A 27,058-nucleotide genomic window follows, 5' to 3' on the forward strand; every position below is an offset into this window, starting at 1 on the left:
TATTCCTCCCACTGACGCCAATGATTGGGCACTATTCCTCCCACTGATACCAACGATGGGACACTATTCCTCCCACTGACATCAGTGATGGGGCGCTAGTCCTCCCACTGCAAAATTACAGTTATGAAGTAGCAACGAAAATAATTTTATGGTTGGGGGTCACCACAACATGAGGAACTGTATTAAGGGGTCGCGGCATTAGAAAGGTTGAGAACCACTGCTCTACAGTAATAATATCTGCTCAAGTCTAAGGAGTTCCATCCATTCTTTGGAGAGTCTGACTCACTCAGCCAAGTCGGCTCCTCAACCATACAGTTGTGTCCAAAATTATTCAACCCCCAATGCTGTAAAGGGGTTTAGGGACTATAGTGTACATTTGGAATTGTATTCAGAATCAAATCCTACAAGGACGTTGTAACTACCCAAATGCAACTAAAATGACATCAATTGTTTATGTAATACAGTAGTAAATGGTTCTTATGTGGTTTCTTCATTGCCACAATTATTCAACCCCTTAAAGACTACCACTCTGAAGAACAGAGGTTCATACAGGTGCTTTCCATCAGGTATTGAAAACACCTGTGGATGTCACCGAGCAGCAATCAAGCATAATAAGCACCAATTAGGCAGCTTTAAAATGACTGTGATACTCAGCTCCTTCTAGACATTTACTGGTGTGGTTACAAACATGGTGAAGGCAAGAGAATGGTCCAGGAAGACAAGAGAAGAGGTGATTTCTCTTCACAGGAAGGGCAATGGCTATAAGAAGATTGCAAAGATGTTAAACATACCAAGAGACACCTTAGGAAGCATCATTCGCAAATTCAAGGCAAAGGGCACTGTTGAAACGCTACCTGGTCGTGGCAGAAAGAAGATGCTGACTTCGACTGCTGTGCGCTACCTGAAGCGTAGAGTGGAGAGAAGTCCCCGTGTGACTGCTGAGGAACTGAGAAAAGATTTGTCAGATGTGGGTACAGAAGTTTCAGCCCAGACAATAAGACGCACACTGCGTAATGAAGGCCTCCGTGCCAGAACTCCCAGGCGTACCCCCTTGCTGTCTCCAAAGAATAAGAAGAGTCGACTGCAGTATGCCAAAAGCCATGTGGACAAACCACAAAAGTTGTGGGATAGTGTTCTGTGGACTGATGAAACAAAATTAGAACTGTTTGGGCCCATGGATCAACGCTATGTTTGGAGGAGGAAGAACAAGGCCTATGATGAAAAGAACACCTTGCCTACTGTGAAGCATGGTGGAGGGTCAATCATGCTTTGGGGCTGTTTTGCTTCTGCAGGTACAGGGAAGCTTCAGCGTGTGCAAGGTACCATGAATTCTCTTCAGTACCAGGAGATATTGGATGGAAACGTGATGCAGTCCGTCACACACCTGAGGCTTGGGAGACGTTGGACCTTTCAACAGGACAATGATCCCAAGCATACCTCCAAGTCCACTAGAGCATGGTTGCAGAGGAAAGGCTGGAACATTTTGGAGTGGCCATCGCAGTCACCAGACTTAAATCCGATTGAGAACCTCTGGTGGGACTTAAAGAAAGCAGTTGCAGTGCGCAAGCCTAAGAATGTGACTGAACTGGAGGCCTTTGCCCATGAAGAATGGGCGAAGATACCCGTAGATCGCTGCAAGACACTTGTGTCAAGCTATGCTTCACGTTTAAAAGCTGTTATAACTGTAAAAGGATGCTGTACTAAGTACTAAGATTGAATGTCACTTGGGGGTTGAATAAAACTGATAATGCTGTGAGCACAGAAAAGACATTTGTGGTTATTTCATTATAACTGTTATGTTATATTTGTCTGACCTACAAGTGCCTCTTTAATGTAAATGTAAGCAAGATGACTGAATGATCAAAAGCAATGTCAAACTGGCCAAAACACTCAATTTCAGTGGGGGTTGAATAATTTTGGACACAACTGTATGTTCCAGCCCCCCCATTTAGATGCCACTGATACCTCTCTTGCAGTCCAGTCTGATGATGTGATTGACAATGGATTAACAATGTTGATCATTTTTTTCTTAACCCCAGGTTCACACCTAAGAATTTTCTGCAGCGTTTTGCATAAACGCAGTACAGTCCATGTAACCTGATTTCCTATGGGACATGTTCACACCTGTGCAGTTTCACATTTTTTGGAAAGGGTCAGTGACTTTTTTAACGCAAAAAGTTGCGATTTTGTTTCTATAGACTTTAATGGAAACGCTGCAGAAAAGCGTGTATTGCGTTTTTGCTGTGTTTTGCATTTTAAATATGCCTAGCAACAAGAAAAAGGAAAATAAATGCAGAAATGGCTCAAACGCAACTTGCATAGGTGTGAACCTAGACTAAATAAAGGCCTTTTTTTTTTTTTACATAGGGAGGAGTACAGTATGTATCTGGGGGTCTACTTATTGTCAAAGGGGTTTTCAGATTTTGACTACCCTTCAGACCCCCCAACCACAAGGTTGGGGTTGTGAAGAAGAGGCCCTTGTCCTCCTCAACAGTGGATAAGGTACTTCATCAGGGAGGTTCCTGTGGCCTGGTACGGTTCATGATTGGAGAGATGCATGCTCACTGCCTCCTTTCTTGTCCTGCCAGGCTGCATGGTTGGATAAGGGTCAGGTGATGATTTTGGGATGAACCCCACCTTTTTTTTATGTGGAGGTTCAATATTCCATATCCCACTTGTAGGAACTGGTATGACATTTTGGGGATACTGCACTTTTTTTAATGGGGCTTCTCCTAAAATCCACACCAGATCCTTATGAAGGATAAGGGCCTGGTATGGACTTGGGAGTCCATTCTTTTAGCTTGTTTTGGTACAACAAAACCAACAATGACCTGTGGCTGCTGGCTTCCTAGCAACTGATGTCATTTGCTTGGATGCGGGTGGCAAGCCTTCACAGCATCCATTGGTTGCTGGGACACAAGTAACATTTTTGTATGTATTTTTGTGGGGGTCTCCCTTAACCACTTCCAGACCGGACGCTTTTACCCCCTTCCTGACCAGGGCAATTTTCAGCTTTCAGCGCTATCACACTTTGAATGACAATTGCGCAGTCATGCAACACTGTACCCAAATTAATTTTTTACCATTTTTTTGAGACAGATAAAGCTTTATTTTGGTGGTATTTACTCACCGCTGGGATTTTTATTTTTTTTGCTATGTAAATGAAAAAGTCCAAAAATTTTGAACAAAAGTGTTTTTTTTATAAAATTTTGCAAATAAATAATATTTCATCATAAATCTTTGCCAAAATTTATTCCGTTATCTTTTTAGCAAAAAAAAAAAAAAATTAGTTTATAACCAAAAATTATAATTTTTAAACATTTTTTTTTACATTTTTATTTTATTTTTTTATATTATTGTTTTTTATTTTATTTTTTTTTTTACATACTGTCACCCTAGCAGTACAGTGTCACCATGGTGACACTGTACTACTTGTGGGGGGTGATGAAGAATTTTTTTTTTTTTTTTTACACTTATTGCTTTTACACCCATATAGGATGTAAAAGCAATCATTTCTCTTTCTCTCTGTCTGCATTCCTGCACTCATTGAGAAGTACTGAGTGAGCTGTGATTGGTCACAGCTTGTCACATGGTACAAGGCTGTTGTGAATAGCCTTGTACCATGTGACCTCTGTGATCATTCACAGATTTCACACGTAGTAAGCAATGATGTCACAAGTGACATCTTGCTTACTACTTTGCATGTGATCACTGATTGGCCAATCAGTGATCACATGATCGGGACCTCGTACAGAGGTCCCGTCCGGCGATCGGTGTTTCACTGTGTCCGGAGGACACAGCGGGCACCGGATCGCGGTGCTGCGCGCTCGCAGGGAGCGCAAACAAGCAGGGTGCGGGGAGGCCATTTATAAACGGCCACCCGACCCTGCACTGCCACCGTCTGGCCGTTTATATGCAACGGCCGGTCGGGAAGTGGTTAAAATTCATGCCTGACCCTCATCTAGGATCAGGGCCTGGTATGGATGAAGGAAATTGTTTCTTTATTTACACACAGATAAGTTGGCCAGGAAATGTCCAGTTCCTGATGCCAACCTCTATATCATTAAAAAAACAAATTGAACAGCATTGGCTTCAAGACAGAACCCTGGGGTCCGCCATTCAGAGAATGAGTCATTTATTACTACTCTCTGAACTCGGTCATGTCAGTTTTCTTATCCATGTACATACAATTTCATCAACTCCAACAGACATTATTTTATAAATTAAACATTTATTATATCTTAATAAATTAAATCTTGATAAATTGCATCCACTGGACTTCCACCATCCTTCCTCATAAAATGGTAACAGGTCAGTCTGACAAGAGTGGTCTTTCATAAATCCATGTTAGTTTTCATACCTTTATCACAGATGAATTTCTGTATATCATTCCTTACCATTCCCTCAAATACCTTACATACTTTTGATGTTAGGCTGACTACTCTGTAGTTTCTTGGTATACATTTCCATATCCGCCAACGCAGTGCCTAGCTCCCCTTTTACAGCTCTTGCCTATTAGCCTTAAAATGGACTGAATTGATTTTAAGAATTCTGCTCCATTGACCTCAATGAAATTAGAATTAACATTGGGAACTGAAACCAGGTATGTTCTATTCATCCCTACAATCCGGTGTGAGATCTATGATGTAAAACAAGGTCTGATTTCCATGTATAACATTTTCCACACTCGGGGCAGCAATACGGCTTCTCCCCAGTGTGAGATCTCTGATGCCTTACAAGTTTTGATTTCCATGAGAAACATTTCCCGCACTCAGGGCAAGAATATGGCTTCTCACCTGTATGAATCTTCTGATGTGAGTAAAGAGAGGAAAACCGTGAAAAAGATTTCCTGCACTCAGGGCAAGAATACAGCTTCTCCCCCGTGTGAGTTCTTTGATGGATAACAAGGTCTGATTTGTGTAAAAAACATTTCCCACACTCAGGGCAGGAATATGGCTTTTCTCCAGTGTGAGATTTCTGATGTCTAACCAGAATTGATTTCTGTGAAAAAGATTTCCCGCACTCAAGGCAAGAGTACGGCTTCTCCCCCGTGTGAGATCTCTGATGTTTAATAAGTTGTGATTTATCGATAAAACACTTCCCACATTCAAGGCAGGAATATGGCTTCTCCCCCGTATGAGATCGTTGATGTTTAACAAGGTCTGACGTCTGTGAAAAACATTTCCCACACTCCGGGCAGGAATACGGCCTCTCTGCTGTGTGAGATCTCTGATGTATTACAAGGCCTGATTTGTGCAAAAAACGTTTCCCACACTCAGGGCAAGAAAATGGCTTCTCCCCCGTGTGAGATCTCTGATGTTTAACAAGTTGTGATTTCTCTATAAAACATTTCCCACATTCCGGGCAAGAATTTGGCTTCTCTCCCGTGTGCAATCTTTGATGCCTAAAAAGGTCTGATTTCTGTGAAAAGCATTTCCCACACTCAGAACAGGAATACGGTTTCTCTCCCGTGTGAGATCTCTGATGTCTAACAAGTTGTGATTTATCTATAAAACATTTCCCACATTCAGGACAAAAATTTTGCTTCTTGCCCGTGTGAGATCTGCAATGTATGACAAGTTCTGATTTATAAAGGAAACATTTCCCGCACTCAGAACAGGAATGAACCTTCTCACTGATGTGAGATCTCTGATGTACAGCAAGACTTAATTCAGATCTAAAACTTTCCTCACATTCAGAACAGGAAAATTTCTCCTCCTCCTGGATTCTGGCTTCATCCCTCACAGTACGAGGTTGCTCAGAGTCAGAGAGATTTGATGGTCCATCCATACTGTGAAGTCCACCATCCATAGCTGAGCTCATCGTCTTTTCTCCTGCACAATCTCTTGTGATCTCCTCATCTTCCATTTTACAACCCGGAGATAAAGTGAGATGATCCTTTGAGGGTTCTTCGATGGCGTGTCCTGGAAAAATATAAAAACATGATCAATAGATACAAGAGGGTGAGTTCACTTAAATCAAAATTCCATCTGGATGAGCAGATTTTCTCTGTGGATTTTCCAACCAGCAGGAAAATGTCCCTGACAGGAATCCCAGACGAAGCCACGTGACCTGGTGGCGCAACGCGTAGGGGAGGGGCTCTGACGTCACCACGCACTCAGGATACCAGACGGCAAGTATAGTGTGCAGAGCACACACAGAGGAGGTTTTCTTTGATATATGAAAAGCGCAATTAATATGTTTACCAGTGGACTGATATTCATTCACAAATAAAACGGTTTAAAAGGATAAGGTACTTTATCTCTTTTCATTTATGGTACCAAGTTAATGGAGAAATAAGGAGAGGAGGAGAAGGAGATATAAAGACCCCTGGAGGACAGAGGGAGAGATGCACCTTTCCAGACCACATACAGGGATCAGAATATCTAGGAACCCCCGGTAGGAGAATTACATCATTACAACCTGCTACCCATTATCTCTGGAATACAAGCACAGTTGGAAATATCCTACGTATCCAATAAGGACATAAAGTTGTTTTTGCCTAATTATGTTAGGCTTATATTAAGGTGAGCGCATATATAACAAAGGTTTTCTGAGCATTGTCACGGAGTGAACACCATTTTGGATTGGACAAAATAATTTCTAGACACCTAATATTTTAATTTTCATATATTTAATTTATATAATTTGCACCATTTGTTATCAATATTGGATTTATTTTATTTAATATATATTTTTTGGATCACATATATAAACACGGATATTAACTATATTATTAATTGAGCACATATAGCACTTTAAATATATTTTAGTTCACCTCAGCAAAAATATTTGGAGCACGACACATTATTATTATTATACAGTATTTATAAAGCGCCAATGGTTCACTCAGCGCTGTACATTACAAAGGGGGACAGAACATGTGACAGAACAATACCAATACAATGCAAAACATGAGGTGATTGAGGGCCCTGCTCTTTCCAGCTTACAATCTAGGAGGGTGGGGTTGGTGGCACAGGAGGAGATAGCTGTGGGGGATGGGGTGGTAGGAAGAGTGGAGGAGGTCGGTAAGTTAGCAGGGGGTGGGGTAGGCTTCCCTGAAGAGGAGGGTTTTCAGGGTGCGCCTAAAGGAGAGGAGAGTAGGTGATAATCTGATGGGTTGGGGCAGGGAGTTCCAGAGGATGGGTGACACCCTGGAGAAGTCCTGGAGGCGGGCATGGGAGGAGGAGACCAGGGAACTAGAGAGAAGGAGGTCTTGTGAGGAGCGGAGTGTGCGTGTTGGGTGGTACTTGGATATTAGGTCAGTGATGTAGTTCGGGGCAGTATGGTGGACAGCTTTGTACGTCAGTGTTAGGATTCTGAATTTGATCCGTTGCGCAATCGGAAGCCAGTGGAGGGATTGGCAGAGGGGGGTGGTGGAGATGGAGCTGTTGGAAAGGTGAATGAGTCTGGCAGCCGTATTCAGGATGGACTGAAGCAGGGATAGCCAGCAGCGAGGCAGGCCAGTGAGGAGGGAGTTGCAGTAGTCGAGTCGTGATATGATGAGGGGGTGGATGAGCTGTTTAGTGGTTTCTGGGGTTAGGAACGTGCGGATTTTGGCGATGTTGCGGAGGTGGAGTCTGCACGAGTTTGTTAGTGATTGGACCTGGGGCTGGAAGGATAGGTTGGAGTCAAGAATGACACCAAGTACTCTGGCTTGCAGGGTGGGCCTGATGGTGGCATTGTTGGATGTGATGGAGAAGTCAGTGGGGGGTGGTGTCAGGGCTGGGGGGAAAACTAGGAGCTCGGTTTTGGAGAGGTTCAGTTTAAGGAAGTAGAGCGACATCCAATCTGATATGTCATTCAGCAGGCTAGTGATTCGGGTGGAGACTGAAGGGGTGAGGCGAGGGGTCGAGAGATAGATTTGAGGCCAGCAAAACCACAAGCTTGGAGCTGGCTAAAGTGATCTCTGATAATCAAAAGGTTCAAAGTTTAGACTTGCAGGCCCTTTATCATAGAACAAGTGACCATAGGCCTTGGTTTCTGGTGACACGCAGCACTGGAGAGTGCTTGGAGATGTATTTTCTACTGAAAAGATATGTTTTAGTTTTTATGTTCCTCCTTAACTTTCATCCCAACAAGACCATAAATAGAGATTTATATTACCCTTCAGCTACAAGTCTGCTCGAAGAAGAGGGACCAAGGCACAATCTGTGTTATCACATCTGTGCTACTGTAACCAGGAGAAAAACATGACCTAGTACTGCCAGATGAACCCCAGAATCTACATAAACTCTGATGAGCTTCCAAAGGTTGCTTGTTCGGAGGTTGGGCAAACAGCCTAACTAAATGAGTATAACAGATAAATAGGTAAAGCGCTAAAACAATTAAATCACTTTTATAATGTCCATAAAAATATGCAAAGTGTCAGCAAATACAGATCTAAGTAAAGGTGACAAGCAGAATCTAACTGTTGGTGCTCCAAAGGTATAGTAGAATTACGCACTCACCAGATGCGTAACATAAATACGCATTGTATAAAAATATGTAGAGGTCCCCTTAAGGTACTGGAAACGATCTCCCTCTAGGTATGGTGGTGTTGTCAGGAATACTCAGGAATACTGGATCCAGCTGCCCAGAGATCCCTTTAAGGGATCAGTTGGATTCTGCTTGTCACCTTTATATAGATCTGCATTTGCTGACACTTTGCATATTTTTATGGACATTATAAAAGTGATTTAATTGTTTTAGCGCTGCACCTATTTATCTGTTATACTGTTTTGAAGGTTTTTATTTGGTTACCTTTAGCTGCTGATTTTAAAGAGCACTCACTTTCCTTTTAGACCCTAACGAAATGAGTGTTTAGCTGAGCCAATCCTCTGCCTGACTGTAAAGTGAAACATTTAGCAGTGGTATTACTAACAATGCTAACTGTGAGAGCTTCCCACTACAGCTGGTTGTTTGGGAGCCAGGGGCTGCCAGTGTCCCAACAACTGGTGATCTATGCTGGCTCATTCAGTGGTCAGCAGGGGCGGACTGACAACTCATGGGGCCCCCGGGCAATAGGGGATCATGGGGCCCCTGTGTCCTTGCCCAAACTCAAAAAAGCCTATGAAAAAGGTACCAGGGGCATCTCATGGGGCCCCCTACTGACCCTGGGCTCTCGGGCAGTGTCCGAGTTTCCAAATGGTCAGTCCGCCCCTGGTGGTCAGCCGACGATTGCCCACTGACAGGTGAATGTAAACAAAGGGGCAGGGGTTGGGTAGAAAACAAACAAGATAAAATCAAAGAGTCCCCCCAAATTCATACCAGACCCTCAAGATTTGACAGGCCAGGAAAGGAGGACCCTACTCCTGAACCAGACCAGACCACATGCCCTCAACATAGGGGGTACGCTGGCAAAGCACCTTCGCCCCCTACTGATGAGGACAAGGGCTCTTCCCACAACCTTGGCCTGGTAGTTGTTGGGGGACTGCTGGTGAGGGGCCAATCAGAATCTGGAACCTACCTTTAAAATAAGGGGTCCCCAGATATCTATCCCAAGATGTACATCCATCATCAGTCACAATTTCAACGATGTAGGTCAACGTCAATCATGAGGAAGGGTGGCCACTGAGGAATGTCATTCGGCGCTGAGCAAGCAACGGGAGTGGTTGGGTGTTGGTGGTTTTTTTCCCCATGTAGGTTGGCAGCCATGATTGATGTGGACCTACACCCCTGGACAATGTGACTGACTATGCACATATATCAGGGGAAATTTTATTTTCATTTTTGAATATAGTACTTGTCAAAAACTGTGTTGTGTTTTTATTTACTGTTTAAATTTTTTTTTGTGAATGAGTAGGGGCACAATTTACCCCATGTTTATTCACATAGGAGGGGCCAAGATTGGGGGCCCCCTTATAGCCCAGAAACCCCCACAACCACTGGGCCAGGGTTGCGGTGAAGAGGCCCTTGTCCTCATTAACATGGCAACAAGGAACAAAGTAGCCCCCATGTTGAGGGCATGTGGTTTGGTATCAGTACCAGGAGGTGACTATTAGCAACCTCTTATTGGCTGATACCACTCATCTCCCGCCCTACTCTGGACCAATCAGTGTGCAGTAACAGAGCAGAGATAACAGAAGAATATATTGTGGCTCACCTGTGCTGATCTCTGTAGGAGTGTCCTCCTCTTTGAATGTCCTCATTATTCCAGCCTCCTCCGTATATTGCTGATCATCCCTCACATACGTCTCTTCTACTTCACCCTCAACTTTCATCTTCATCAGATCTTCACCCTAAACCAACAGAATGGCAGAAATAACATCTGTAATATAGAAGGATTTATGATGTGAGATCACATAGAAAATATCATCTTGTAGAGTCCACACATCGTCTCCACATGGCAGAGTGTTCCATTACTTTATGTTCCAGACCCTCAACTCCACCGACCTGATGATGGTGAGGGATGGTGTGACCTTCCTGTGTGGAATCCTGGGAATACAGAGGACGGGGACATCTCTCTGGTGGGTTCCTGGTATTAGGTGGCTCTGTCATGTCCTTGTGGAAGTCCTTGTGTCCATTTGAAAGCTCCTCCATCACTCCATAAATCTCATCCTCCTCTTTATACTCTTCTTTAACATTATTATGATCCCTGAGGATTCCACTCTGAATATATAATGAACAATCATTGCGACAAACATACTCTGTATACATAATAACTACCAATAATTGTTGATCATCTACTGTACCTGAAAATGTGTGTAGGTGTGATCTTCCTGTGTGGAATCCCAGGAATACAGAGGACTGTGGCATCTCCCTGGTGGGTTTCCATAGCTGGAGGACTCCACCATATTGTCCTGACACAAATCGTTGTGTCCTTTTACAGAATATGACACCTCCATCACTCCATCCTGCTGGTCCATCTCTTCTTTAACCTCAACTTTAGAATCTTTTACGTCTCCACTCTGAATATATAATAAAAATGACAACAAAGGTAACAATGCAGATACTGTACAGATCCTGACACCTTATAGGAACCTGACACACACAATGATACAGTCACCATCCAGACACATCCCTTGTCTGTTACTGGAGAATGTCCCAGAATTCCCGGCACCGCTCACCTCTCCTGTCAGCAGCTCCATCATCTTCTTGGTGACTTCTAGAATCTTCTGCATGTTGTGTCTCTCAGGTTTTAGGGTGTCACATGGAGGCACTGTGATGGTCATATGATCACCTGACTTCACAGGAGGAAAACTCTGTATTAAAAAAACAGTAATATCATGTCACATTCCCAGAATCCTCCTCACCTCTCCGGTCAGGTCTGTGTTTTATTAATAGAGATAAGAGTGATGTCATGTGACCTCCCAGAATCCTCCTCACCTCTCCGGTCAGGTCTGTGTTTTATTAATAGAGATAAGAGTGATATCATGTGACCTCCCAGAATCCTCCTCACCTCTCCGGTCAGGTCTGTGGTTTATTAATAGAGATAAGAGTGATGTCATGTGACCTCCCAGAATCCTCCTCACCTCCCCAGTCAGGTCTGTGTTTTATTAATAGAGATAAGAGTGATGTCATGTGACCTCCCAGAATCCTCCTCACCTTTCCGGTCAGGTCTGTGTTTTATTAAGAGATAAGAGTGATGTCATGTGACCTCCCAGAATCCTCCTTACCTCTCCGGTCAGGTCTGTGTTTTATTAATAGAGATAAGAGTGGTGTCATGTGACCTCCCAGAATCCTCCTCACCTCTCCGGTCAGGTCTGTGTTTTATTAATAGAGATAAGAGTGAGGTCATGTGACCTCCCAGAATCCTCCTCACCTCTCCGGTCAGGTCTGTGTTTTATTAATAGCGATAAGAGTGATGTCATGTGACCTCCCAGAATCCTCCTCACCTCTCCGGTCAGGTCTGTGTTTTATTAATAGAGAAAAGAGTGATGTCATGTGACCTCCCAGAATCCTCCTCACCTCTCCGGTCAGCAGGTAGATGATCTCAAAAGTGAGGTTTAGTATCCTCTCAGTCATGTGACTCCAGTCCACCTCCATCCTCAATGTGGTCATGTGATCTACGTAGATTTCTCTGTGGATGAAGAATTATGTGGACTTTATAGGTGGCACAATATCAGGATGGGGATGTAAGGAGTTTGTAACATTAAGCACATAGAAATGGGGTGATATTAGCTGTCAAATCAGTGTACTTCTATATTTTATAGGCGTGAGCTCCATCATTTTCAATTTCCGGTAATCAATAGTAGACAGATGTTCCCAAATAAGATATTAAAAGGAAAGAGCAGGCTTGTATACCAGAATTAACACCCTAGATGCCAATTACGTTCTCACATCTATGTACATATACAGTTAGGTACATATATATTTGGCACAATTTTAGTTTGTTTCAGGTAATTACCAAAACATATTCAAGCTCTTGTTATACAATGGATATGGGTGGAATGTGCACACTCTCAGGTATAATTTGAGGGTATGTACATCCAAATTGTAGGAAGGGTTTAGGAATTACAGCTCTTAACCCCTTGCCTACCAGGCACTTTCACCTGCTTCCTGCCCAGGCCAATATTCAGCTTTCAGCGCTGTCGAATGACAATTGCGCAGTCATGCAACACTGTACTACTTATCATTTTTGAGACAGATAGAGCTTTCTTTTGGTGGTATTTAATCACCTCTGGGCTTTTTATTTTTTGCTAAACAAACTAAAAAGTACTGAAAATTTTGAAGAAAAAAATGTTTTCTTAATTTGTTATAAAATTTTCTTAATAAGTAATTTTTCTCCTTCACTGATGTACACTAATGAGTCTGCGGTGATGGGCACTGATAGGCAGCACTAATGGGCACTGAAGAGGCAGCACTGGTAGGTGGCACTGATGGGCATTGACAGGCAGTATTCATATATGGCACTGATTGGCATTGATAGGCGGCACTGACAGGTAGCACTGATTGGCGGCACTAATAGGTGGCACTGACTGGCACTGAAAGGAAGCTCAGATGGGCACTGATATGTGGAATTTATGTGCACTGGTAGGCACTGATATGTGGCACTGATGGGCACTGGCAGGTGGAATTGATGGGCACTGACAGGTGGCATAGATGGACCCTGACAGGTGGCATTGATGGAGCTACACTGATCATCAGAGCACTGATCCTCAGTGTACATTTCCCCACTGAGGAATGCCGCTTATTGGCTTTCCTCTCTTCATGAGCTGTCAGCGTGAGGAGAGAAATGCCGATAATTAGTATGTCCTTGTTTACATGCAATCAGCTGTGATTGGACACCGCTGATCACATGACAGAGCCGACATCATTGGCTCTTTCCGCTGATCCGCTGTGTCGCAGGGACACAACGCACCACCAATCGCCGTGCATCCCTAGGGGCACACAGTGGAGGACATCATATGACGTCCTCACAGAACGAGAAAACCGCATCCCATCCATCATTTCCTTTTATGGCGGGCGGGAGGCGGTGAAGAGTAGCCATCCCCCTTTAGAGGGACCAAAAGTAATTGGACAATTGAATAAAAAGCTGTTTCATGGCTAAGTGTGGGCTACTCCTGTGTTATTTCTTCAATTAAGCAGGTAAAAGATCTGGAGTTGATTCTAAGTGTGGTATTTTCATTTGGAATCTATTGCTGTGAACCTACATCATGCGTTCAAAGGAGCTGCCCATGCAAGTGAAACAGGCCATTGTAAGGCTTCAAAAATGAAACAAATCCATCAGAGAGATTGCAGTAACATTAGGAGGCCAAATCAACAGTTTGGTACATTCTGAGGAAAGAAGAACGCACTGGTGAGCTCAGCAACATAAAAAAGGCATGGATGTCCACGGAAGACAACAGTGGTGGATGATCAGACAGCTGCAGTTAGAGCCTGGCACAGCATCAGAAAAGAGGAAACCCAGTCTTTGGTAATATCCAGGGTTCCAGACTTCAGGCAAAGCATCAGAAAGGAGGAAACCCAGTCTTTGGTAATGTCCATGGGTTCCAGACTTCAGGCAAAGCATCAGAAAGGAGGAAGCCCAGTCTTTGGTCATGTCCACGGGTTCCAGACTTCATGCGAAGCATCAGAAAGGAGGAAACCCAGTCTTTGGTAATGTCCATGGGTTCCAGACTTCAGGCGAAGCATCAGAAAGGAGGAAACCCAGTCATTGGTAATGTCCATGGGTTCCAGACTTCAGGCGAAGCATAAGAAAGGAGGAAACCCAGTGTTTGGTAATGTCCATGGGTTCCAGACTTCAGGCAAAGCATCAGAAAGGAGGAAACCCAATCTTTGGTAATGCCCATGGGTTCAAGACTTCAGGCGAAGCATCAGAAAGGAGGAAACCCAATCTTTGGTAATGCCCATGAGTTCCAGACTTCAGGCGAAGCATCAGAAAGGAGGAAACCCAGTCTTTGGTAATGTCCATGGGTTCCAGACTTCAGGCGAAGCATCAGAAAGGAGGAAACCCAATCCTTGGTAATGTCCATGGGTTCCAGACTTCAGGCGAAGCATCAGAAAGGAAGAAACCCAGTCTTTGGTAATGTCCATGGGTTCCAGACTTCAGGCGAAGCATCAGAAAGGAGGAAACCCAGTCTTTGGTCATGTCCAGGGGTTCCAGACTTCAGGCGAAGCATCAGAAAGGAAGAAACCCAGTAATTGGTAATGTCCAGGGGTTCCAGACTTCAGGCAAAGCATCAGAAAGGAAGAAACCCAGTAATTGGTAATGTCCATGGGTTCTAGACTTCAGGCTATCATTGTCAGTAAAGGATTCTCAACAAAATATTAAAAATGTAACATTGTATTTATGGTTATACTCATTTGTCCAATTACATTTGAGCCCCTGAAAATGGAGGGACTGGGTATAAAAATGGTTGCAGTTCCTAAAATTTGTACAGTGTTTGATATTTGCGTTCAACCCCTTGAATTAAAGCTGAAAGTCTGCACTTCAAATTCATTAGAATTGTTTTATTTTAATTTATTCTGGTGGCATACAGGGCCAAAAGTATGATAATTGTGCCTGTGTCCAAAAATGTATCGACCTAACTAAGGAGAATAAAGGAACTGTCACCTCACTGAGCCTCAATGGTAAGCCCTAACCCTACAAGCCCAGCAGGAGAAGAGGCCTGCACACGTTGAAGGTCTACCAACAATTGACTTTATGTCAAAGATCAGAGGAATATATTTTCTCTCTCTCTTAAAATCTAAGATATTAGTTGCAGAGAGATTAAAATAATTCCTTCTGTAAAAACACATGTTGGGTCACATATACTGTACATATAAAATGGTATGTGTTGGGTGTGCAGAATCCCTGAGAGATCCACAAAATGGTTGTATGGATCCTGATCAGTGAATGGTCTTGTCACAATCGGACTAACGTGCTGGTGTCGGAAATCCTATCCCACCCTACCCAGCCCTCAGAACCATTCATAGCTCATTTAACCTGGGTCACTTCCGCAGTCAGAACCATCCTCAGAGTTGAGGACGGAACACCTCCAGGGTTGATTGGCCAAGGGTTAATCCAACCTACATCAATATCTCAATAAATTGAAGAGCATGAGATATGGACAGGGCGATTCGTACAGAGCCTGTTCTAAACGAGACAAGCTGGTGGATCTCCATGCGCTCCCTTCAGCAAGATAAACAATACTGCCAGAATGGTAGAAGTTTATTTCAGTTTTTTTTCCTAATTTATTTAATGGCCAACAACTATCTGTATGTCTTGTTGTTTTGTATTTTTGTAATTTTCCTTTTTTATACATATCCCCACATCCAACTGCTATCTAGATCTTGCAGGCTCCACCTCCGCAACATCTCCAAGATATGCACATTCCTCACCCCAGACACCACCAAACAACTCGTACACTCCCTCATCATCTCACGCCTGGACTATTGCAATTCCCTTCTCACCGGCCTACCCAAATGAACGCTGTCCCCACTCCAGTCTATCCTGAACTCAGCGGCCAGACTCATCCACCTCACCAACCGCTCCACATCTGCCTCCCCCCTCTGCCAATCCCTTCACTGGCTCCCGATTGCCCAGCGCATCAAGTTCAAGCTGCTAACCCTGACCTACAAGGCCATTCACAACGCCGCCTCAAACTACATAACTGACCTGATACCCAAATACCACCCTACCCGTGCCCTCCGCTCCTCACAGGACCTCCTACTCTCTAGCTCCCTGGTCTCCTCCTCCCACGCCCGATTGCAGCACTTCTCCAGGACTTCCCCCATTCTCTGGAACTCCTTACCCCAATCCATCAGACTGTCACCTACCCTCCTCACCTTCAGGCGCACCTTGAAAACCCTCCTCTTCAGGGAAGCCTACCCCAACCTCACCTAACACCCGACCTCACCTAACAACTAACCTCCTCCACTCCTCCCACCACTCCATCCCCCACAGCCATCTCCTCCTGTACCACCTTCCCCTCCCTCCTAGATTGTAAGCTCGAAAGAACAGGGCCCTCGAACCCCTCATGTATTGTATTGTTACTGTATTGTCTCATGTTCTGTCCCCCTTGCTACTGTACAGCGCTGAGCAAACCCTTTGGTGCTATATAAATACTGTATAATAATAATAATAATATTTGTATGCACTTTTCACCTATGAAATTAATAAGTGGCTCCTGCGTACTAAGCTAGGACTTTTATCTAGACAGATTGTTGGAGTGTCTGGGTGATCAGTCTAACATACTTTCTATTCTGAATGCATTTGTACTGTGTGTTTGCAGATCGTATGTACATTGTAAACTAGCAAATCTACCAGCCGGAGATCAGTGTGTGCGTATGCTTGCTTAGAAGACCAGTCAACTGACAAACTGCTAACTGGTGGCAAGCTACTGTGTTGGCTACACATTATACAATTTTCTTATTCAATTTCCTTTTGATTTACCTTCAACTATGTAGTGCAAGGGGTTGCCTGATTGAAAGTGTTTAGGTATGACCTCATATTACATGGTTTTAGTAAATCTAAAGGAAAATTGTACAAGAAAATTGTATAAATGTGTAGCCAGCTTAAAGTGATTGTAAAGGCTCAGGGTTTTTACCTTCATGCATAGAATGCAAAAACCTTTTCTGTGCAGCATCCCCCTCAGCCCCTCCTAATACTCACCTAAGCCCCCTCTCGATCCAGCAATGTGCACTGGAGTCTCGGCTATCCCAGGTCTCCCTCTCCTCATTGGCTGAGACAGCAAGTCAATCACAGCCAGTAAGCCAATGAGAAGAGAGGGCGTGGGGCCGAGTCATGGATCCATGTGTAAATGGACACTGTCAGGAATGGACTTGCCAGTGGGGGTGGGACTCACCTGCCTTGTGGGCTGCAGTACCAGGGCTGGCCAGCGGGTGCTCTCAGCAACCAGAGGCTCACTCCTGCAATGAGCCATCACCTGAAGCTGATTACAACAGGTGTATGTAAGGAATGGCCAGGCCTGTGATCATGGCCTTGGTGTATATTTCCCATGGGCCCCTGTACCTGCATCCTGTCTGCTTTCTGCCTGATCCAGATTCTGCTTCGATCCCTGACTCTGCATGAAATCTGCCTGTACTGACCTCGGCTATTCCTGACTACTCTTCCGCCTGCTCCTTGTGCCTTGCCTGCCCGTTTGCTACCGACCCGGCCTGCCCAACTACGCTTAGTATTGTTTCTATTGTTATGTGTTGGAGGTTTAGATTGGTTTGTTTGCACTGCGTCTATGTTTTGTTTAGTCTTAATAAATTGTCTTATTCACACTATACCTAAAGTCTGCGTTTTCCTGTGTCAGTCCACACATTTCTGGTCATACCCGGATCCCTAACAGACACATGGAGCAGCAGCTTGGGAACACGCCTGCTTGGGTGCCCCCATAGCAAGCTACTTGCTGTGGGGGCACCTGAAAGGAGGGAGGGTACTCGAGAAGAGGAAGATCCGGGATGCTCTGTGCAAAACCACTGCACACAGCAGGTAAGTATCACATGTTTGTTATTGTTTTAAAAATTAAGCCTTTAGTATCACTTTAAGTTATGGGTCTGGCATGTGACTGTGGGAAGGGTGATTAACACAAGCATTCTAGCTTGAGAAATCCCAGAAGGGTGTGCCAATTGCTATACTGTTCCCCAACCCCTTGAGTGCATCAGATTGTAAGTAAAAGTTATATCTGTCTGTGTGTGGCTAGCCAGCTAGATTTGCATGCAGTCTCCCTCTAATAGTGGCCCCAGGTATTGCAGTCTTTGACAAGTCTCTCATAGCTAGTTTTACCTGCTCTATTTTATTTATTTAATACAGGTACTTATATAGCGCCGTCAATTTACATACAATACATACAGTATATTGTACATTCACATCAATCCCTAACCCTCAAGGGGTGTACAATCTAAGGTCCCTAACTCACATTCATACATACACATACTAGGGCCAATTTAGACAGGTTCCAATTACCCTACCAGCATGTCTTTGGAGTGTGGGAGAAAACCGGAGTACTCGGAGGAAACACACGCAGGCACAGGGAGAACATGCAAACTCCAGGCAGGTGGTGCCATTGTTGTGATTCGAACCGGTGACCCTGGTACTGCCAGATGGAAGTTATAACCATTTAGCCACTGTGCTGCCCTAAATAAGCTCCACCTCATTCCCTACTGTGCCAAACAAGGTCCCCCCCTCAGCTAGCTAGCTGGCTTGGGATCTGCATCTTCGGCAGTTTGGGATCTGCTTAGTATGTCAATACATAGTGTCTTTGTTTAGCCTGTGAACTAAAGGTTAGAAGCTTGCTAGAAGTGACTGGCCCACAGAAACTGTTTTGCAAAAGACATATTTGGCTATTTGCTCTCCACACCCCTCTTGTTTTTCTTTTCTATCTTTTATTTGTGCAAAATGGCTGAGCGAGTGATCAGCAACCTGCAGCAAAGCCAAGATGACCTGATTAATCTGTGTGAAGCTAGGGGCGTCCAGACCTCCAGGGACCTGATGAAGGACCAGCTGATCTGTGTCCTGGTTGAGCATAACAGGGAGGAGGAAGCCCTATGGAGTCACATATTGCAGCTCAACACCCCAGGGGAGCAGCAGTCTTCCCCACCAAAGGATACAGATGGCAGTGATATCTTGGATAATGAACCTGAATCCTTGAAGGCTGGCCTACAACTGTTGGACCCAGTCAATCCAATCTAGCACTACCCCCTCAGGGGTCATTCAGTAATTTTTGGGTTCCCTTTCTCTCTTGCACCTAATCTGGAAGCCCAACCTCTGCTGACACCACCTTAAACCTTTGGCCAGAAGAATGCTCTGGCTGCAAGCATAAAACAGACTTGCATATAGGTTAGAGTGATCTGATATTCTCGTTGTATTGAAATCAAATGTACGCACAGGAAAGCAACAGGAAAACGTGTAACAGCCGTTACGTTAGTAACTTCAAGTAAGGATCACAACATAGCATAAGCTCAAACAGTTCTAGAGGTCCTGCAATTCAGAATTTAAACAATAGCCCCAGTCCTGGGATGTTTCCTCCCCAGTGAGTCACAAAAACTATCAAGCAGAGAAGCTAACTCACTTTGGGCTCCCAGTGGCTGAAGGCTAAGTCATTTCTGAAGGAAAGAAATACTCTTTAATTGAATAATGTCCCTTTAACTGCAGTGTTTGATCTACTGCGCGCTCAGTGGGGCCCTAGTTGGTGCACGTAGGGATTCAAATCCTCCTTGAGGTAGAGGAGTAGAAGTTTATTAATGGACTGTAAACACAAAGGGAAGGAGCAGCCCCCTTTAGTGATGTTGCATTCAAATAGTATCCCTTCTGGCACACACAGATTGAAGTGTAAAATTTGGCAGTAAGAAGAAATGGGCAAACACAGTTCTGTGGAGTTGGGTTCTTCTTTAAGCCACAGTGGCAATCTGCAGCAATGCAGGAGATCCTTGGGGGATGGGCAGACTGTATTGGGAGCAATAATGCAGCTGGGCCTGCAGATTGCAGATAGCACAGCGGGCCTCTGATTGGATATGCTGGAAGTGTAATAACCAGTAGGCCAACCAACCTAGGACTCAACACATGTAACTGGAGAAATGATAGTAGTCAAGCTGAGTAGAGAAAACCTGAACTAGGTAATGTCATGTACAGTGTGGATGGCTAGAATATAGAATTCTTTCACCCAATCTGTAGTCTCAGTCAGATGGCGGAAAGTCTCTCTGTAGATGAGGGCCCCAGTTTCCTTGTGGTCCCTTCCTCCAGAGATCCTCCGGACAGCAGCACTCTGGCCCGCCTATTCACAGAACTGTCCATCAGACAGTTGTCAGTGGTCAGAAAATCCTCCTCTCTCCCTCTCTCTCTTAATCTGGCCTGGCTTGGACCTCTGGCATCCCGCATGGTCTTCTCCTTACACCTGCTCTCTCCATCCACTTCCTGTCCTCTGGTTCCCAGGCTTCTGTGTTTATCTGCTCCCGCCCATCCACCAGCTCCTCTGGGAAATGTAGTCCACTAGCTCCATCCCAGACAGTGAAGTTCTGCCAATCAGTCTACGAATCCCACAAAGCTTCTCAACAGTCTGTATAATTGGGCTGTAGGACATTGCTACCTTGTTTCCATCTAACATCCTGCAAAAAGTGTTTCTGCAGGGTGTTACAGTTACTTACCTAATTCATTGTGCAGCTCAGACAAGCAAAGGAAATACAAGTGGAGACCTAGCAACAAATAAAGCAGATCAGCAGGAAGAACGAGTACACAAAATTCCCCTGGACAAGTTCACAACTCTGGACAAGGATCGAAATATGGACACTTTCCTACAGGGATTTGAAAGGACTTGTCATCGATACTACTTGCCCAAGAGTAATGGGCACAGTACCTCCCACCATGGCTTACAGGCAAGGCCCTGGATGCATTTGTGAGTCTTTCAGTGGGCCAAGGAAGGCGCTATGAGGCCATTAAACAAGCTGTTGTTAAATGGTACCACCTCACGCCAGATGTGTACCACAAGCATTTCAGGCACTGCACTGAGGTCCCAATGACAACTACATGGACTATATAGATTACACCAAATATCTGCTTCTAACTCAGATCTATGCTGGTGTTGCTCCAAAGAGATAAGTACCCTTTTGCATATTTGGTGGAACTGTCCACTAGTCAACAGAGTGACACAGGTACATAAATAGGGTCACATCCTCAACTCTTCGTTTGATCGCCCTGCTCTCGGCAATTCCTGTGTCACATACCTGGTTGGAGGCCAAAGTGACCAGAGGGTTTCCCTTGCAGCTAAGCTCTGGAGATGAGAATAGAGAATACAGGGCTGAAAGAATCACTGACACTGCTCATGGTGACAACTGGCTGGAGAGCTGCTGGACTGGGCATCCAGGTAGTCAGCTGTAGTACTGGAACCTCAAGTGGTGAGGCAGGCCCAGAACAGCGGCAGGAGGTAGTTGTACCCTTGGCAGGTAGTAGGTCAGGCTGGCAGAGCATAACTGGAGCAGTATAGTCAGGACCAGAGCCGAGGTCATACACGGAGCATCAAGTAGATGAGGTGGCAAGAGTCAAGTCAACACAGAGCCAAGGTCAGGGACAGGAGCCAGACGTGAGGACAAGAGAGTGGTCACAGTCCGTAAGAGTAAGTTGAGGCCAGAAATAGGAATTATGCAGAAGACTGACCCAGGAGGAAGCCAGGTTGGTAACAGGTAGTCCAAGCAGCACAGGAAACACAGGAGCAAGAGCACGAGCCCAAAGAACAACCAGCAACCTCTGAAGGCTGCTGTCCTCCATATAAAGGGTGTTTGGTGCCAGTCTTGGATGAGGGCATGCGTAGGCACAGCCATGTATCAGCACAAGCTGGTGCATTCCTAATGCATCCTCCCACATTCCCTATGTGTCTGCACCCATTGCTACATGGATGAGCATGGCCATGCAAGATACTGGCAATGACTTTGGCACCTTTGATCCGAGTAGCATCCTGACTCCCTGCCTCTATCTCCTCAACCAAGGAGCCCTTTCCCCGATATTTCCTTTACATAGACATTGGCAATCTACTAAACCCCCCATCAGTCAGTGAGTGGTTAGTTGAGATATGCCATTTAAAGTGTCTGTAAACTCTTACAGTGAAGTGACTGGCCTCAGGGGATACACAGAGATGAAACAAATCCTCCTACATAGGTTGTACCTGTTTATCTGCAGTCTTCTCTACATCTGTTCAAAGTTCTGAATTTATAAAGCTTGTCTAGGAGTTCAGAAAAAGGGGCAGCAGAGCTAAAATCACACACTGCAGAGCTCAGTGAAATTTCGGAGAGCTGATTGGAGGGAAGAAAAATACCCGCCCTCCAGACATGTCACAGCAAGAAAGCTCTGCTATCAGTGTGCTAGAGGTCCTTCCCCTGTCACCGTTTTTCTCTTGGTGTCAGGAAAATGTGTCAGAAGTGACTCATTCTGATAGCAGAGGTAGAAGGCAGCAGATAGAAATGACACTTAGTGCTTCGGACTGAGACAAGTACACACTGTAGAGGGATATGCTTTGTTCATATTTCATGTTTACAACCACTTCTACCACTTTATAACTGCGCTATAGCCGAAAGACGGCTCCAGTGCGGTTGTCGGTTCTGGGGGGCGTCATATGACGTACTCCCAGAACGCACCGCCAGCGCTGTCAGTGATTGCTGTGTCCTACGGACACAGATTACATGACGAGGTAAAAGGCCAATCACGGTGCGGATATCCCCCAAAAGTCAGAACGGTACGGATATCCCCCAAATGTCAGAACGGTACGGATATCCCCCAAATGTCAGAACGGTACGGATATCCCCCAAATGTCAGGACGGTACAGATATCCCCCAAATGTCAGGACGGTACAGATATTCCCCAAATGTCAGAACGGTACAGATATCCCCCAAATGTCAGGACGGTACAGATATTCCCCAAATGTCAGAACGGTACAGATATCCCCCAAATGTCAGAACGGTACAGATATCCCCCAAATGTCAGGACGGTACAGATATCCCCCAAATGTCAGAACGGTACAGATATCCCCCAAATGTCAGGACGGTACAGATATCCCCCAAATGTCAGAACGGTACAGATATCCCCCAAATGTCAGGACGGTACAGATATCCCCCAAATGTCAGAACGGTACAGATATCCCCCAAATGTCAGGACGGTACAGATATCCCCCAAATGTCAGGACAGTACAGATATCCCCCAAATGTCAGGACAGTACAGATATCCTCCAAATGCCAGGACAGTACAGATATCCCCCAAATGCCAGGACAGTACAGATATCCCCCAAATGTCAGAACGGTACAGATATCCCCCAAATGTCAAAATAGTACAGCTATCCCCCAAATGTCAGGACAGTACAGATATCCTCCAAATGCCAGAACGGTACAGATATCCCCCAAATGTCAAAATAGTACAGCTATCCCCCAAATGTCAGGACAGTACAGATATCCTCCAAATGCCAGAACGGTACAGATATCCCCCAAATGTCAAAATAGTACAGATATCCCCCAAATGTCAGAACGGTACAGATATTCCCCAAATGTCAGAACGGTACAGATATCCCCCAAATGTCAGAACAGTACAGATATCCCCCAAATGTCAGGACAGTACAGATATTCCCCAAATGTCAGAACGGTACAGAAATTTTAGGACGGTACAGATATCCCCCAAATATCTGGACGGTACAGATATCCCCCAAATGTCAGGATGGTACAGCTATCCCCCAAATGTCAGGACGGTACAGATATCCCCCAAATGTCAGGACGGTACAGATATCCCCCAAATGTCAGGACGGTACAGATATCCCCCAAATGTCAGGATGGTACAGCTATCCCCCAAATGTCAGCATAGTACAGATACCCCCCAAATGTCAGGACGGTACAGATATCCCCCAAATGTCAGGACGGTACAGATATCCCCCAAATGTCAGGACGGTACAGATACCCCCCAAATGTCAGAACGGTACAGATACCCCCCAAATGTCAGAACGGTACAGATACCCCCCAAATGTCAGCACGGTACAGATACCCCCCAAATGTCAGCACGGTACAGATACCCCCCAAATGTCAGGACGGTACAGATACCCCCCAAATGTCAGGACGGTACAGATATCCCCCAAATGTCAGGCCGGTACAGATATCCCCCAAATGTCAGGACAGGACAGATATCCCCCAAATGTCAGGACGGTACAGATATCCCCCAAATGTCAGGACGGTACAGATATCCCCCAAATGTCAGAACGGTACAGATATCCCCCAAATGTCAGGACGGTACAGATATCCCCCAAATGTCAGGACGGTACAGATATCCCCCAAATGTCAGGACGGTACGGATATCCCCCAAATGTCAGAACGGTACGGATATCCCCCAAAAGTCAGAACGGTACGGATATCCCCCAAATGTCAGAACGGTACGGATATCCCCCAAATGTCAGGACGATACGGATATCCCCCAAATGTCAGAACGGTACGGATATCCCCCAAAAGTCAGAACGGTACGGATATCCCCCAAATGTCAGAACGGTACGGATATCCCCCAAATGTCAGAACGGTACGGATATCCCCCAAATGTCAGGACGGTACAGATATCCCCCAAATGTCAGGACGGTACAGATATTCCCCAAATGTCAGAACGGTACAGATATCCCCCAAATGTCAGGACGGTACAGATATTCCCCAAATGTCAGAACGGTACAGATATCCCCCAAATGTCAGAACGGTACAGATATCCCCCAAATGTCAGGACGGTACAGATATCCCCCAAATGTCAGAACGGTACAGATATCCCCCAAATGTCAGGACGGTACAGATATCCCCCAAATGTCAGAACGGTACAGATATCCCCCAAATGTCAGGACGGTACAGATATCCCCCAAATGTCAGAACGGTACAGATATCCCCCAAATGTCAGGACGGTACAGATATCCCCCAAATGTCAGGACAGTACAGATATCCCCCAAATGTCAGGACAGTACAGATATCCTCCAAATGCCAGGACAGTACAGATATCCCCCAAATGCCAGGACAGTACAGATATCCCCCAAATGTCAGAACGGTACAGATATCCCCCAAATGTCAAAATAGTACAGCTATCCCCCAAATGTCAGGACAGTACAGATATCGTCCAAATGCCAGAACGGTACAGATATCCCCCAAATGTCAAAATAGTACAGCTATCCCCCAAATGTCAGGACAGTACAGATATCCTCCAAATGCCAGAACGGTACAGATATCCCCCAAATGTCAAAATAGTACAGCTATCCCCCAAATGTCAGAACAGTACAGATATCCCCCAAATGTCAGAACGGTACAGATATCCCCCAAATGTCAGGATGGTACAGATATCCCCCAAATGTCAAAATAGTACAGATATCCCCCAAATGTCAGAACAGTACAGATACCCCCCAAATGTCAGGACGGTACAGATATCCCCCAAATGTCAGAACGGTACAGATATTCCCCAAATGTCAGAACGGTACAGATATCCCCCAAATGTCAGAACGGTACAGATATCCCCCAAATGTCAGAATGGTACAGATATCCCTCAAATGTCAGGATGGTACAGATATCCCCCAAATGTCAGAACGGTACAGATATCCCCCAAATGTCAGGACGGTACAGATATCCCCCAAATGTCAGAATGGTACAGATATCCCCCAAATGTCAGGACGGTACAGATATCCCCCAAATGTCAGAACGGTACAGATATCCCCCAAATGTCAAAATAGTACAGATATCCCCCAAATGTCAGAACAGTACAGATACCCCCCAAATGTCAGGACGGTACAGATATCCCCCAAATGTCAGAACGGTACAGATATTCCCCAAATGTCAGAACGGTACAGATATCCCCCAAATGTCAGAACGGTACAGATATCCCCCAAATGTCAGAATGGTACAGATATCCCTCAAATGTCAGGATGGTACAGATATCCCCCAAATGTCAGAACGGTACAGATATCCCCCAAATGTCAGGACGGTACAGATATCCCACCAAATGTCAGAACGGTACAGATATCCCCCAAATGTCAGGACGGTACAGATATCCCCCAAATGTCAGAACGGTACAGATATCCCCCAAATGTCAGGACGGTACAGATATCCCCCAAATGTCAGGACAGTACAGATATCCCCCAAATGTCAGGACAGTACAGATATCCTCCAAATGCCAGGACAGTACAGATATCCCCCAAATGTCAGAACGGTACAGATATCCCCCAAATGTCAAAATAGTACAGATATTCCCCAAATGTCAGGACAGTACAGATATCCTCCAAATGCCAGAACAGTACAGATATCCCCCAAATGTCAGAACGGTACAGATATCCCCCAAATGTCAGGATGGTACAGATATCCCCCAAATGTCAAAATAGTACAGATATCCCCCAAATGTCAGAACAGTACAGATACCCCCCAAATGTCAGGACGGTACAGATATCCCCCAAATGTCAGAACGGTACAGATATCCCCCAAATGTCAGGATGGTACAGATACCCCCCAAATGTCAGAACAGTACAGATATCCCCTAAATGTCAGGAGAGTACAGATATCCCCCAAATGACCTCTTTTTGCAGAGTAGACAGTCCAACATATTTCATAAGAGGCATGGCAAGTTTTTTTAAGCTATAATTTTTTGTCATAATTTTTCGGAAACTGAAGAAATTAAAAAAATGATTTTCACAATTTTGTTTTTACATACTGTCACCAGTGCAGTAGTGTCATCTTATAACTGATGTGGCGGTGATCAGGAACACTGACTGGTGACAGTATGAAAAAAAAAGGAAAATAATATTTTTTTCAATTCATTTTTTTTTATTACATTTTTTCTTTTTTAAGATTTTTTTCATATTGCACTATGACCAAAGTAGTATAATATTACCATAGTACCATTGTGCTGCTTTGGGAAAGTGATCAGTATTTTTTATTTTTTTTATATACAATTTGATTGCTTACAGCAAATTATTTCTTTGCTATAAGCAAGCATATAACTGAAAGAAATCGATTCATTCAGGTTTTTTGTTGTGATTAGCTGTGATTGGCCATGGCTAATCACATGATACAGGTGGGCTGTGATTGGCCTAGCCTGTGCATGAGATCGCTGTGACCATTCACAGCTAGACACACTTGTATACAATGGATGGCATGAAAGGAAGCCATCCATTGTATACAACTGTCACATGACCTGCTGTGATTGGTCACAGAGGTCACATGGTACTGGCAACGG

The 27,058-nt window shown here is 44.8% G+C and overlaps 1 protein-coding gene across 1 annotated transcript in view; it reads right to left on the reverse strand.

The window, feature by feature from the left end:
* Positions 1–4,211: 4,211 nt before the first annotated feature.
* LOC149429940 (uncharacterized) overlaps positions 4,212–27,058 on the reverse strand; it is a 41,295-nt gene continuing 18,448 nt past the window's right edge. The window contains exons 4-9 of the mRNA XM_089666372.1: positions 11,890–12,001; positions 11,049–11,183; positions 10,674–10,889; positions 10,375–10,590; positions 10,085–10,220; positions 4,212–5,924 (exon numbers count right to left, since the gene is read on the reverse strand). Of these exons, the coding sequence (XP_089522498.1) occupies positions 4,621–5,924; positions 10,085–10,220; positions 10,375–10,590; positions 10,674–10,889; positions 11,049–11,183; positions 11,890–12,001 (2,119 nt within the window). The 3' untranslated portion in view covers positions 4,212–4,620. The remainder of the gene's footprint in view (positions 5,925–10,084; positions 10,221–10,374; positions 10,591–10,673; positions 10,890–11,048; positions 11,184–11,889; positions 12,002–27,058) is intronic.

Source organism: Staurois parvus, unplaced genomic scaffold (genome assembly GCF_062004578.1).
Source record: "Staurois parvus isolate SC_StPar_1 unplaced genomic scaffold, SC_StPar_1.0 ptg002686l, whole genome shotgun sequence".
Lineage (NCBI taxonomy): Eukaryota > Metazoa > Chordata > Amphibia > Anura > Ranidae > Staurois > Staurois parvus.